Source organism: Malus domestica, chromosome 11, assembly GCF_042453785.1.
Source record: "Malus domestica chromosome 11, GDT2T_hap1".
Taxonomy (NCBI): Eukaryota; Viridiplantae; Streptophyta; class Magnoliopsida; order Rosales; family Rosaceae; genus Malus; species Malus domestica.
Window position 1 is genome coordinate 34,769,141 of NC_091671.1, and position 14,639 is coordinate 34,783,779.

A 14,639-nucleotide genomic window follows, 5' to 3' on the forward strand; every position below is an offset into this window, starting at 1 on the left:
GATATGCCGCAGTAAGAACTCCTTAAGACCAAAACTTCTTAGGCACATTCATGTGAAACATAAGAGCTTTAGTATTCTCAAGTAGATCTCTATTCTTCCTCTCGGCCACCCCATTTTGTTGAGGTGTTCCAACACAACTTGTTTGGTGTAATATACCATGCGTGCTCAAGTAGTGCGACATGTTATGAGACATATATTCTGTGCCGTTATCTGATCATAAAATATGAATTTTTGAAGCAAATTGGGTGGCCACAAGTCTATGAAAATCTTGAAAAACTTCCATCACTTCACTTTTAAATTTCAAAAGATACAACCAAGTAATCCTTGTGAAATCGTCCACAAAAGTTACAAAATATTTGTATCCATCAAAAGACTCTAGAATTGGTCCCCAAACATCGGAATGCACGATTTCAAAAGGATTACTAGCCCTAGACAAAGAGGAAGTAAATGGTAATCTAGTAAACTTAGAAAAATGACAAACATCACAAGGACTTGTAACTTTGCACATGTTTGGGAACAAGGTGGATAAAACTTTTTCAGAAGGATGTGCTAGACGTTGGTGCCAAAGTTGTTGTTCTTGAGCTAAGCTTGAAGTGACTTGAAAAACCTTGGGAACTTGAATATGCTTGGAAAGATAGTAGAGACCATTTAAGAAAAATCCTTCACCAATCGTCTTCTTGGTGACTACATCCTGAAAGATCACATTTTTAGGAGAGAAAATGGCAAGACAATTTAATGAGTTTGTGATCTTGCCAACAGATAAAAGTTGAAAAGGGAATGAGGGAACATAAAGAGCCTCGGACTCGACATCACTTGAGATCAAATGTATTTTTCCTTTTCCCACAACCATAGCATTTTTTCCATTGGCAACTAACATTTGAGATGGAATAGAAAAATTTTCAAATTTATGCAAGTTTGTAGACTTGTTAGTCATATGATCAGTGGCTCCAGAATCTACAATCCAATAATCAGGCACATTACCAATGTTGAGAGCAGTTGAGAATGAGTGTAAGATACCTGGGATGTCCCTTTGTACCATGCCTTCATTTCCAGCCAGGAAGCCAGCAAACTGTCCTAGTAGTGCAGTTTGATTATTGTCACATTGATTTAGTGGTCATTCACTATCTCCAAGACCTTGTTTCTTATGAAGAAACATAGCAAACTCGTTGATCAGTGCAACTAGATTAGTTGTGAACTTCAGTGCTCCCTCAGAAGAAGTTGTGGCAACATGATTTGCCTTGTAAGAAGGGTGGTACGAGCCTTTCGAGACACCTTTGTTATCCCTAGGAAACTTTGGTTTTAACTCTGGATGAAGAATCCAGCATCGGTCTCTTGAGTGCCCACCAGCATCAAAATGGCTACATTTTAAGCCAGTTTTCTTTCCTTTGTAGCCTCTCTCCTCACCAAGTTTTTGGTTAGAGAAGTAAGCCCTAGCTTCTGGTATATTTGCCTTTATGTCCAAGGTTATGACTTTCCTTCGAACCTTTTCTCTTTGAATTATGGCACACACACTTGAAAAAGAAGGCAGGTCAGGATTCATGAGGATATGGCTTCGAAGATCTTCGAATTCAGGGCTCAGGCTTGCTAGGAGTTGGAATATTTTGTCTTCCTCGGCTCTCTTAGTTAGCACAGCAGCGTCGATGGTGTGTGGTCGATACACATTCAGCTCGTTCCACATAGTGGTCAGCTTTCCAAGATGTTGCACAAATGGCTTCCCTTCCTGTTGCAAACCAGCAATGTCCTTCTTTAACTGAAACATACAAGCTGCATTGTTCTGATTTCCATACATTTCCTTGAGATTTTTCCAAATAGTCATGGAGGATTCAACATAGCTAAAATTTTTTGCAATCTTACGATCCATGGAATTGAGTAGCCATGACATGACCAACTGGTCTTTGCATAGCCAAGCATCATACTCTAGTGAGGTAGTCTCAGGCATTGGAATAGCACTATTAACATAACCAAGCTTTGATCGTCCTCCCAGAGCAAGAGAAACTGCTCTCTCCCATGGAAGATAGTTAAACTCATTTAGCAAGACAGAACTAAGATGTTGATTTGGGTTGATATCAATATCTGAGTGTGGTGATGGTGGAGTAGCATGAAAGCCGTCTCCTTCCAAATTTACTGAGCTTTCTTCAGCCATGATTGAAGGACAAGAAGAAGCTCACAAATCTCTCAAGAGAACACCACAGAAACAGGCCGGTTAGGGTCACGCTCTGATACCATATTGAATTTTGTGAATGGTATATTCATCATAAGACAATCACGTACAAGAGATAGCAAATATATATGTGCTAGAGGGAAGAAAACAAGACTACCTATCCCTCATTGATTTACGTCTATAGCTAACAAAAAAGAAAAAACAAATAAGACACATCCCTTGAATTAAGGGAATTGACAACAAGACAAATAAGACACTTCCCTTGAATTAAGGGAATTGACAACAAGAGACACATCCCTTGAATTAAGGGAATTGACAACACTATCTATCACCCTAAAATCCTTTGTACAGTGAACATGCAACCTAACCTAACCCTAGTTGCCATTCTTTCTTCCAATAAGAGCCCTTGCCAACATCTCAAAATCTTTGTCTAAAGAGCATCCTCCTTGTATTCAATCCTGCTTATCCAGGGCTTGCTTCTCCACTTCTTATGAACGTGTCCAAGTAAATATTTCTTTTCCCATTTTATTAGGTTTTTTTTAATATCTTTTTGGCATCTTGGGTTAATCTATCAATGATTCGATGTTAGTCGAACCCTAGACAACCCAGTGAATATTGGACTAAGAACATGCTAGCGAACAAGTTATAAGAGGAACAACCTTTTGTATCTTAATTCGCCTCTCCTTTTGGATATAAGTGTGCTAGAAAAGGCATAAATATATTAAGGCACCTACTTTTTAGGATACGCGCTCGAGAAAATTTATGTATGCCTCCAGTTCTGTTGTAATTAGAGTAGTATTATTATGCGAAACATATAGAGAATAAAAATTATCCTTATAGCTGTGCTTATTTTTTATTTTTTCTCCCATGAAATAGGACCCAAGAAATAGGCCACCGACAGAGGCAGGCAGGCATGGAGCAACGACCGGAGGAAGAGAAAGTGATACCAGGATTGATGACATGAGCGTTACAAGATTTGTAGCAGACACAGCAAGACAAGGCGCTGCAAAAACGGCTGATGTCGCGGAGGACCTGGTTAACTTGGCCAAGGGAGACAAATAATGTTGCATGGGATTCTGCCAAGAACACTACCCGGAAGGTCACCGACACTTTGGTTGCTGAGGCTGATGAGAACGTCGTTGATACAGCTGAGTATAGAACTATTGAAGATCTGAGTACGTTCGCAGATCAGAATGACCACCATCAGAAAGAAGGATCACATTTGATCAGGGATGAGAATGTAATATGAGACTTGATAAATAGGGCTTTTAATTATTCCCAGACTTTGTTGACTCTGTGCAACTTCCTCACAAATCGAGGGGAAATCGTATGTTGAATCTTATCTTTTCTTATTTATTAGTATAGAAAAGGGTATAAAGAGAAGATGTAGATATAAATTGTAATTTTGGGTGCAAGTGTACATATATATATATGTTAGATGTATGTTTAACATCCACTTGCGACTTTGGAAATATACTCGATCTATTTACAGTTTGAATCAGTAATTATGACATCAACTAACCTAACGCTAAATCAAAATCAATATCAATTTGAGGTAGATTATTCTACTTACACAATTTGGACACATGAAGAATACAACTTCAATTGTAGAAATGTAAGTAAGCTTATGTATTTCCTCATAAAATGCGATCATGTAAACAATTGGGGTTATTTAAATTATTAGGGTTATTGGGCAAGGTTTTCTTAGAGGCTCTCTGACGTGTGATGTAATTCAAGTTTAATTTACGTGGAAGTACGTAGGTGGTTTTATGGTAGAGTCTCAATTTTTTTCATGGTATCATAGCAGGTAGTTCTACGTGTGGCGCTCCACGTCACCTCGTTGTGCTAACGGCTTGAAAATTCGTCACACGTAAGTGGGCGTGTTGAGAATGAGTCTCACATTGATGAGAGAAGGGACCTTGCATGAACTTATAAGAGGTTGAGCTACTCCTTATATTGCCAATTAGTTTTATAGTAAAATCTAAACTTTCTTCACTGTTGGGCTCAACACGTGAATATTATAAGTAAGACTTTATTTTTCATACGATTTTTTTTTTATGACAAATGATATGATTATCTATTGAATAGATTTTACTTAAAAGAGAGATTCAACCACGAAATCTCGAGTACAAAGACAGATACTCTTGACCTATTAGTCATTGCTGTTCTGTACGATTCATTACTCTCTTTTTTGTCAATACGATTCATTGCTCTCAACTTTAATGAAATTATGTCTTGCTTATTATATTAAAGGCATGCCTACAATATAATCATAGCTTGTCTCCCCTCTCACTTTGCCATTGTTTAAAGGTACGCTCCTAGATCACCATTGTTGCTAATTTCTATGTTTTCTTCTCCTACGTTCGGTAAGGTTCACACCGCGCATATGCTTGTTTTATCCTTCTCAAGCATCTGATGCAAATATGTATGAAAATGTGAGAACCATATTTAGTTGATTGCTTAAAGTGATACATTGATTTCTGAATGTGATACTAATTTTACATCACATACTCTTTTTTCGGATCCAGAAAGAAGCCATATCTACTTCACATTGTTCTCAGTCAAACACTAACGAAATGCGCATGGAATGGTGTTTCCAGCAGGAAAGATCAAACTTTTGTGGAACTTGTATAAGGTCTCAGAAATATTTTGTATAACTTCTAATTTTGTATGATATTAGTGTTGTGTGGTGTTTACTTTGTCAAACTATACATCTTAAATGATTTTGTTTTTCATTTATTTGTTTTATAGCAACATATGAGAAGGAGTTGAGATAACTCAAAGCTGAACGGAAATCAAGTCGAAATGAGCAGTGTGGCAGGGTGAACTTGCTCATCTTTAAACCCTAAGAGTACAATTTGATGAGTTTTGGATATTTCTTTTTTGTTTCTGTTTTTTTCTCGATTGGGATTTTTGTAACAAATTCATAATTAGGCATGTGTATGATCTGTTTCTTTTAAGTTGTGGTTTTTTCTTCCTCGTTCTTTTTGACAGGAAATTTCTTTGCTCTGTTATTCGTGGCACCACGGTAATGCACCAGACGATTTGATATGACTTTAATATCTGTTTTTCCATTAAATTGTCTGTCGTTTCTCTCATTATTTCATTGAAATTTCGCACTAACCGATAGAAATGATGAGAATGTATGCATTAGATGATTTCATTGTATGAACAGATGAGTATCAACAGAATCCTTTCTTTGGTTACTTTATCCGTTTTGAAACTGCATTAATAAACTCTTGTTGGTATTGCCTTCTTATTGTGGTTTTCTTCCTTATTTTTACAGGAAATGCAACACTTCTTTGCTACAACGTGTGCTCTCATGTGGGTTTCGATACCATTTCCTTTTTCTGATAAATTGGCTACGTTGTCACCCTTTTTTAATTGGGTTATGATATTAAGAGATTTGTTTTTCGTGTTTTATAAGAAATTTGTAGATGTTATGGTGGATGATAACTATGTAGTTTTATATCATACAATGTGAATTGTCTTTGAGGATTTTATTTATGTTTCTTGCATCATGTGACCCTAAAATTGCAAACAAAGATGAAAGAGGCGATGGTTTTAGATTAGTGATCAACTTTTAGTGACCTCTCTTGAGGTCACTACATGATGAATGTGATTTTCAGTGTAGTGATATTATTTTTGTGACGAAATAAGTGATCAAAATTGTTGTAATTGAAGATTCTTGACATAGTGACCATGCAAAATAGGTTACTAATAGTTTGGCGTATTTGTGACCTAATCTTTTAGCGGGTTATCAAAGAGAATTTGTGAAGAGCTTTTAGTGACCACTCTTTATTGGTCAGAGTGAAATTAGCGACCAATTTACTTACTTTCAATGACCAACCAGGTCACTAAAGCCCTCTTTCCTTGTAGTGGCAAAATAATTTTTTTATTTACTTTTCAAATTTCATGTCACGCATGGTATATATAGAGATGCGAATTGCAATGAGGTTCAACAATGGTGTTATTCCAACAACAAAACTGGTATTATTTTCATAGACGCCAAGTGAATTAAGATGCATTTCTCGCAATTAATTTTTGTTGGATCATGTTTAGCAATTTTGATATGCTAATCTTTTGATATATCAAAATTCATGTTATTTTCATTGAAATATATATATATATATATATATATATATATATATGTAAAATTCATGTTAATATTTTGTGGCTGGTATTAATATGTCCAAATTAAGGCAATTAGTTTTTCCATCACCATATTCTAGTGGTATTTCTCTTTACTTGTAAATGAGAGGTTTTAGGTTTGATTTTTGCCAAAGACGAATTTGAACCACATTATTACTAACCCATTATAAGGCTTACCTCACTCCCTCACCCCTTAATGTAGATAATATTATTTGTTAAAAAAAAAAGGCAGTTAGTTTTCCTTTCCTGAATATTTTGGTGGTCCAACTTTCGTCTCATTACAGTAACCCTACATTTTAATACAACAAAACCTTATCTCATTAAGTGAGGATGGATGTATAAATCATAGAATACTATTGCGCTCATTTTCATGTCAAGTCTTTTGTCTTTTCTTAAAGTTTCTTTCCAAATCTTCCTAGGACTTCCTCTATTTCTTTTTCCCTGAGCATTTGCCTTATAAGCTCATTTTCTAACCAAAACATATGTAGGTCTTCGGTTCACATGTCCAACCACCTTAACCGATTTTGACTCATTTAATTCTCAATTGCAGCCACTCCTACTGACACACCCCGATCTCGATGTCCGAAGGACAGTGAGATGGTCACGTGCTGGCTGACATCCGAGGGTGATGCAAGTCATTTAATGAATGTATATGCCGAGAACATGTGAAATATGCATATAAATTTTGTTCAAACTACATAATACAATATTCAAATGCAAACTTTACCAAACTAATATAATAATATCCAGTCGTCAATAAAATGACAGTGATAATGCATAACATGTTCAGAGCATACATTTAATTCAGAATACAAGCAGAAGGTGTAACAGAAACTGCTATTACAAGTGATGTAAAAATCAGAGAGGATGACACGATATCACTGGTAAGGGAATGCCTCGTAGCTCGGATCGTATGCCTCATTCCTATGTCATGAGGGAGCGCAAAACAAACATGAGTGGACCAAGTTGATAAATATATAATATTAAAACAGTTATTCAACAACGTACTAACCCCCAAAGTTTTATGACAACTCAATAACATAATAAGTTTTTCCGAAAACCCTAGCATGCCATAAAACCTTCGTAAAACGTATATCATATATAGTGTGCTAAATAGTGGTATCAGTTTTGACCGAAGGCATAGAGTGCTCTTCATTTGCCCGAAGGCATATAAGTATCAATCGTCTGTAGGCTCCTACAGCACCGACCCGAAGGTAAATATATATGTATTAATCGCCCGTAGGCTCCTACAACACCCACCCGAAGGCGTGTATATGTATCAATTGCATATAGGCTCCTACAGCACCCGTCCGAAGGCATATATAGTAACCACTACATAAGCACAAAAACATTGCATATAATCTTTCCAACATAAGCACATATATCTCAACGGAGCTCAGTAGCTCAAACATCATATCTCAAAACATCTTCATAGTATATAGTCATCCATTATATATACTACAAAAAACATAAAAATCGATAAAGTATGGTATTCCAAAATATTCTCAGTAAAGCATAATATTTCGTAAAGTGTAAATCTAATTTACTCATAACCGTTTCACAAAACGTAACCATTAAATCATGATTTTCATGTATGCATTTCTAACAGTAAAATCATGCATTTTAGAAGGGGTCCATTCATAGATACTTTGTTGTCGAAGAGCCGTGCGAAATAGGAAGAACGAAATCACCTCTAATAATCGCACCTAAGCACATTGTTGAGCCATATATTTTCATAGAGAAAATATATTAGCAAGTTTTATAAAAGATGGGGACATTTAAAAAAAATAGTCCAAAACATGGACTGACCATAAATAAGGTTCACATTATATATATCTTTTAAATATATATATATATATATATATATATATATATATATATTACATATATAAGGAGAGAAAAAAATCTCAACAACCGACAAACCAAAAAATAAAGTTCTTGTCTATCCAGAACTCTCCTAAGCTCCCACGTTCTCAACTCAGTAAGGTGATGGCCTTCCTCAACTTCCCCACACCCTGGGAAAGTAGAACACGTAAAAAAAAATGGAAGAGGTTAATGGAACTGCTCCTTGAGTCTATAAAAAGGGGAGGGCACACGAAAAAGAAATGGGAGGGCACACGAAAAAGGCAACAAGAGGGACAGACGCACAAGCAGCAACTGTCGAGGATCCCATTGCTCAGAGAGAGATGTACTGCAGCAAAGCCCTAACAGGCCAAGTAGGTCAAGAGCTCTGCTTCCAAGAAACCTAAACAAGTCGCTGCAAAAAAAGATCTTCTGGTGTCATCGTTTTGTCCAAGTAGCTACTTTGAAGCCATTTAAGATTACGCCCCATGAAAGGTAGCCACCGCAGTCAACCTCCGCAAAAATTTGAGCATGATGATCCAGGTGACAAGCTTATGGATTTGTACGGGCAATTGTTGCCATCTTTACTCATGAACCACAAGAATGAAGAGGCCACAGAAGAGTTCCTCTTGGGACAAAGCAGGCTACAAGCTAAAATACACTATATTGATTTGATTAATCCCAAGGCAGCGGATATGCCTCTAAAACTTACGAAACTGTTTCATGGCCAAGCATCTTATGGTAGCCAGGAGTTGCAGAAAATGGGACGATGCATATGAATGCATAGAAGGCTTGCTGGAAATAAATATTTCACTTCCTTTTGGTCACCCTAAATATGATGACAGTAGAAGGATTAATTGAAGGAAACTGAGATAACATAGGATTCTAAAAGTCTATTTAAAGGTCAAAATGAGGCTATCGTACACGGGACCCTAATCTCACAAAAACCATGTTTGAGATATAAAAAATAAAAAAAATAAAAAAATAAAAAAAGGGAATGAAGGCTAGTACAACTTTTGTCACGTTTGATCGACCTATGCATGGTTTAAGCCCACGAAAGGGGGATGGCTACTGCATGTATTGAGGAGGAAAATACTTGAAACCACATGGAAAAGTCATGCAAAGATGGAGTCCTAATTCACTAAGGATTTATAACACAAGGGAAGCTTTTCAATAAGCCAATGCAAGTTGATCTCGTGGGCCCACCATTTCCACCAAAATGGACTTGTAGGCTTGAGCACCCATTAAGTCAGGGGTCCAAAACATGCAACGTCAACCAAGCTAACCCGTTATCAAGTACAAATACAAATGGGTGACGAGGACGACGCGATAACTCCAAGCACGGTAGATGTGAACCATCTCAGAACCATCTTAAAGCACAAAGCTCGGTGGACTTACATCATGTCAAAATTCAAATGGCATGAAACCGTATCAAATCCTAAATGGCACGAAGCCATGACAAGTTTCAAATGGCACGAAACCACGACAAGTTTCAAATGACATGAAGCCGTGTTAAATTTCAAATGGCAGGAAGCCGTATCAAATATCAAATGGCACAAAGCTGCGTTCTGCTCCAATAGCTCAAAGTCCTCATCCGCACGAGCTAAAACTGCATAAGGCGTCAAAAGCTCCAATGGCACAAAGTCCTTGCCCGCACGAGCTGAAATTGCACAAGGCATCAAACACTCTAAGTGGCACAAAGTCTTTGCCTGCACAAGCTGAAACTGCATAAGGCATCAAACGCTCCAATGCCTTAAAGTCCCCGCCCGCACGAGCTAAAACGACACAAGGCATCAAATGCTCAAATGGCTCAAAGTTCTCGCTCGCACGAGCTAAAACTACACAATGCATCAAATGCTCTTTGCCTGCACAAGTTGAAACTTTACAAGGCATCAAACCCCAACAAATATATAAGGAACTACGAGTGACTTAATCCCTCAACCAGGGTACGTAGGCAATCTAGGGCTCGACCTAGGTGCAGTCGCAAAATAAAACAAACACCCAAATCCCCAAGTTACGATTTATTCATATTGGAATCAAAGGGTTTTCCTTTTTAAAGAAGGATTGTAATTAATAGACGCATAGTCTAGAATGGGTCGAACTGAAATTAATAAAACCTTATTCGAAAAATGAATGAGGGTGAAATTGTGACAAGTGAATTATTTGTTTACATATTGTGTACATTTTTTGCTCAAACACACATAAATGTACCAATTAATAAAACTCTACCATAACGATTGAATTTCGAAAAACGGACGTCATAAACATATTCAGGATGCCAAAAAATATAAGGGGGAACCTCAGGTACTCCCATACGCCCTCATGCACCACCGCAGCAAACGCCGACATGGGTCGTCAGAAAGTTGGCTAGAAAAGTCGTAGGCGCCGCCGTGGAACACATGCGCTGGCACCGGCACCGGTAGCCCTTCACGCGCGCCCATGAACAGGCGCACGTGTGGCATGGGTTTTTGGGATTCGATTGAGTTGGACCAGATCCGATTATGGGCTTGGGCTTGGTTCCTAGGCTTGGGCCTATTGGGTTTGGGTTCAAGGGGCCAAAGGCCCTAGTTTGTACGGCCCAAAGACCTAGGTTCAATAGGTCTAGGCTTGGCTAATTGGGCCGGGTTCCATAGCCCAAATGCCTGGTCTGGGTTCAGTAGGTCACCCAAATGGGTTTGGGCTTAAGGGTTATCAGGTTGGTTTGGGCCAGAAAGCCCAACCCAAAGGTTTGGGCAAAAGGGCTTGGGTTTCCAGGTTTGGGTCGTTTCGACCTAGTTTTGATGGAAAAGAAGGCCGGAGCTTCCCGAGCTCCGTTCAATGCTGATTCTCAAACTTAGGGTGCGATTTAGCTATCCAAATGAAGCTTAAGAGGAGAGGAAGAGATTCATACCTATATCACGCCGTGTGGTGGCTAAAGTTTGGCTCGAAAGCCACGGGGCTCATCGGATGAGTTTGCTAGGTTTCCTGGGCTTCACAAAGGTGGAGGGAAAGAAAGACTCAACACTAGAGGGGGTGTGGTGGTGTCGTCATCTCTGTTTTCTCGATTTTGAGGTGTGAGGGTGTGTGTGTAGATCGGGAAGAGGGAGATAGTGTGTGTGAGAAAGAGAGTGAGTTGAGAAAGGGGAAGAGTGACTTAGGGGAGAAGAGAGAAGAAGAGAGAGAGAGATATGAGATGGGGGTGATGCCACGTGGCAGACAAAGATAGGGAAAATATCCCAAAAGGGAAATGGGAGATCCGGGTAAAGTGAGGGGATAAGAAGGTAAAATAGTCATTTCATAATTCCGTTAAAATGCACATATACATAATTTGGGACAGGGTTTCACAATCTACCCCTCGTACAAGAATTTCGTCCCGAAATTACAATCTCATATAAACAAATGCAAATATAGACTCCTCACCAGTTCTTCTGTTTCCCACATCGCTTCCTCAATTGCATGGTTTTTCCACAACACCTTCACTAACAGAATGATTTTATTTCTTAGCATTTTATCTTGTCGGTCAATGATCGCCACTGGTTCCTCAACATAACTTACGTCTTAACTCACCTCTAACGGTTTCGGCTGAATAACATGAGAATAATCCAGTACATACTTTTGAAGCATGGAAACATGAAAAACGTCGTGAATCTGCAACAACTCTGGTGGTAGCTCCAACTTATAAGCAACCGCACCAATTAACTCTGTGATCTGATAAAGACCAACATATCGAGGGCTCAACTTCCTTCGCTTACCAAATCGAGCCACACTCTTCCAGGGAGACAACTTCAAGAAGAAAAATTCACCGATCTCATACTCACGATCCCTGGAATGTCAGTCCACGATGCTCTTCTTTCGATTTTTTGTCACATCACCTGTAACATATATTTTGATCAGACGCACTTGGATTAAAGTGGCTGAAGGATCACCTCGCCGACTCACTGCCTGAGCCCTCACTAGATGATCCTGAACCCTGACCATGTTGCTTGAACGACTGAGAGCGTCCAGGGTCGAAGGAATTAGAAGAAATAAAAGGCTCCCTCATACTTCGGGATCGGAATCCACGACCCTGCTGACTCTGGCTCCAAGGCTGGTTCTGGTTAAGTCTGTTCCACCTCGTCTGTTAGATTCTTAAAGCCGCCTCATCTCCTAGTATGAGGTATGCCTCTGTGGTGCCAGAAACTTGCAAAAGTCTTGGTTTATAGCAATCTCCAGCTGAATCATCATCTTCCGTTGGTTCTCATAAGTTCCCTCATGGTGTCTTGATAGGCGAAACTCTTGTCTCTTGTCTCTTCCTCAGATTGCCCTGCCGAAACTCTAGGAACTCTTGTCTCTTCTTCAGCTTATAACCGGGGCTCAAAAAGTGTGCGCTGAATAGTTTCCTGAACGTAGCCCAAGTCACCAAAGAGTTATGTGGGCGAGAGCCTATCATTAACTTCCACCAATACCTCGCGTTCCCCTAAAGGAAGTAACCAGCGGTATTCGCCCATTCAGACGTTGGGCATCTCATGCTCTTTAAGGTGTTCTCCATCTTTTCTAGCTAATCCTCAGTCTCCTTACATGCTCCAACTACATTAAGTTCTGTAACGTCGTGGTTACGAGCAATCTCCATATAAGTATGACTTGGCCTGTTACTCCCAGGAAAAGCATTTCACAAAGCGGAGGTCAACTGTTGAATTCCTCCCATTAGACCAGAACGAGGTCGTCGAGGTACATTCCCACCAGTAAGATCCATGATTCTGATAAGAGGCAAACAAGACTTAGAAGGATGAAAGATTATGGCCACAAGAAAGCTTATGATTACCAAATGGAAGAATGAAGTCCCAAGTATGCTCTGATACCAATCTGACACACCCAGATCCCGATGTCCAAAAGACAGTGGGATGGCCATGTGTTGGTCGACACCCAAGGGTGACGCAAGCCATTTAATGAATGCATATGCCCAGAACATGTGAAACATGCATATAAATTTTGTTCAAACTGCATAATATAATATTCAAATAAAAACTTTACCAAAACAATATAATAATATTCAACCGTCAATACAATGATAGTGATAATGCATGACATGTTTAGAGCATACATCTAATTTAGAATACAAGTGGATGGTGTAACAGAAAGTGTTATTACAAGTAATGTCAAAAGCAGAAAGGATGGCACGATATCACTAGTAGGGGAATGCCTCGTAGCTCGGATCATATGCCTCGTTCCTATGTCCTGAGGGGGTGCAAAACAAACATGAATGGACCAAGTTGATATATATAATACTGAAACAATTATTCAACAACGTACTAACCCCCAAAGTTTTTTGAAAACTCAATAGTATAATATGTAATAGGTTTTTCTGAAAATCCTAGCATGCCATAAAACCTTTGTAAAACGTATATCATATATAGTGTGCTAAATAGTGGTATCAGTATCGCCCAAAAGCATAGAGAACTCTTCATTTGCCCAAAGGCATATAGAACACTTCATTCGCCTGTAGGCTCCTAAAGAAGCCACCCGAAAACATATAAGTATCAATCACCCGTAGGCTCCTACAACATCCACCCGAAGACATATATATGTATCAATCGCCCGTAGGGTTCTACAGCACCCACCCGAAAGCATATATAGTGACCACTAGATAAGCACAAAAAGATTGTATATAATCTTTCCAACATAAGTACATATATCTCAACGGAGCTCAGTAGCTCAAACATCATATCTCAAAACATCTTTATAGTATACAGTCATCCATCATATATTACAAAGAACGTAAAAATCGATAAAGTATGGTATTCCAAAATATTCTCAGTAAAGCATGATATTTCATAAAGCGTAAAAATCGAAATAGGAAGAACATAATCGCTTATAATAATCGCACTTAAGCACATAAAGGTTCCAATTAATAAAACTCTACCATAACAACTGAATTTCAGAAAACGGACGTCATAAACAGATTCATGACACCAAAAAATATAAGGGGGAAGCTCGGGTACCCTTACGTGTACTCACGCGTCGCCGCATGTTCCGAGATAGGTTGCCGGAAAGTTGGCCGGAAAAGTCGTCGGCGTCGCCGTGGAAGGCGGTACGTGTACTCCATGCGCCAGCACCGACAGCCCTTCACGCGTGTCCTAGGTTCTTGGGATCTAACTAGGTGGGGCTGGATCCAGGTCTAGGCCTGAGCTTGGGCCTATTAGGTTTAGGCTTGGGTTCAACGAGCCGAATGCCCTAGTTTGTACGGCCCAAATGCCTAGGTTCAATGGGTCTAAGCTTGGCCAATTGGCCCTGGTTCCATGGACTAAAGGCCTGGTCTGGGTTTAGTGGGTCGCCTAAATGGGTTTGGGCTTGAAAGCCCGACCAAAGGGCTTGGGTTTTCGAGTTTAGGTCGTTTCGACCCGGTATTGACGAAAAAGAAGGCTGGAGCTTTCCGAGCTCCGTTCAATACCAATTCTCAAACCTAGGGTGCGATCTAGCTATCAAAATGAAGCTTAGGAGAAGAAGAAGAGATTCATACCTATATCAC

The 14,639-nt window shown here is 39.2% G+C and overlaps 1 protein-coding gene and 2 long non-coding RNA genes across 4 annotated transcripts; 2 read left to right on the forward strand and 1 right to left on the reverse strand.

The window, feature by feature from the left end:
- Positions 1 to 266: 266 nt before the first annotated feature.
- LOC139189593 (uncharacterized) lies at positions 267 to 2,246 on the reverse strand. Its single transcript, XM_070808586.1, has 2 exons — positions 1,018 to 2,246; positions 267 to 691 (listed from the first exon to the last, which is right to left on the reverse strand). The coding sequence occupies exon 1, from the start codon at positions 2,141 to 2,143 to the stop codon at positions 1,115 to 1,117; it is 1,029 nt and encodes a 342-aa protein (XP_070664687.1). The 5' UTR covers positions 2,144 to 2,246; the 3' UTR covers positions 267 to 691; positions 1,018 to 1,114.
- A 288-nt stretch (positions 2,247 to 2,534) lies between these two features.
- On the forward strand, positions 2,535 to 3,659 carry LOC139189720 (uncharacterized). Its single transcript, XR_011573588.1, has 2 exons — positions 2,535 to 2,665; positions 3,038 to 3,659. It is a non-coding gene; the product is annotated as an uncharacterized lncRNA (long non-coding RNA).
- An 851-nt stretch (positions 3,660 to 4,510) lies between these two features.
- LOC103448707 (uncharacterized) lies at positions 4,511 to 5,659 on the forward strand. 2 transcript variants are annotated; one of them, XR_531265.4, is made up of 4 exons: positions 4,511 to 4,596; positions 4,690 to 4,796; positions 4,913 to 4,983; positions 5,448 to 5,659. It is a non-coding gene; the product is annotated as an uncharacterized lncRNA (long non-coding RNA). The 2 variants fall into 2 exon arrangements; XR_011573526.1 differs by lacking the exon at positions 5,448 to 5,659 and having other exon boundaries at positions 4,913 to 5,046.
- Positions 5,660 to 14,639: the final 8,980 nt, after the last annotated feature.

Coding starts and splice junctions, on each gene's coding strand:
- LOC139189593 (XM_070808586.1), bottom strand. CDS start 2,143: ATGGCTGAAGAAAGCTCAGTAAATTTGGAAGGAGACGGCTTTCATGCT.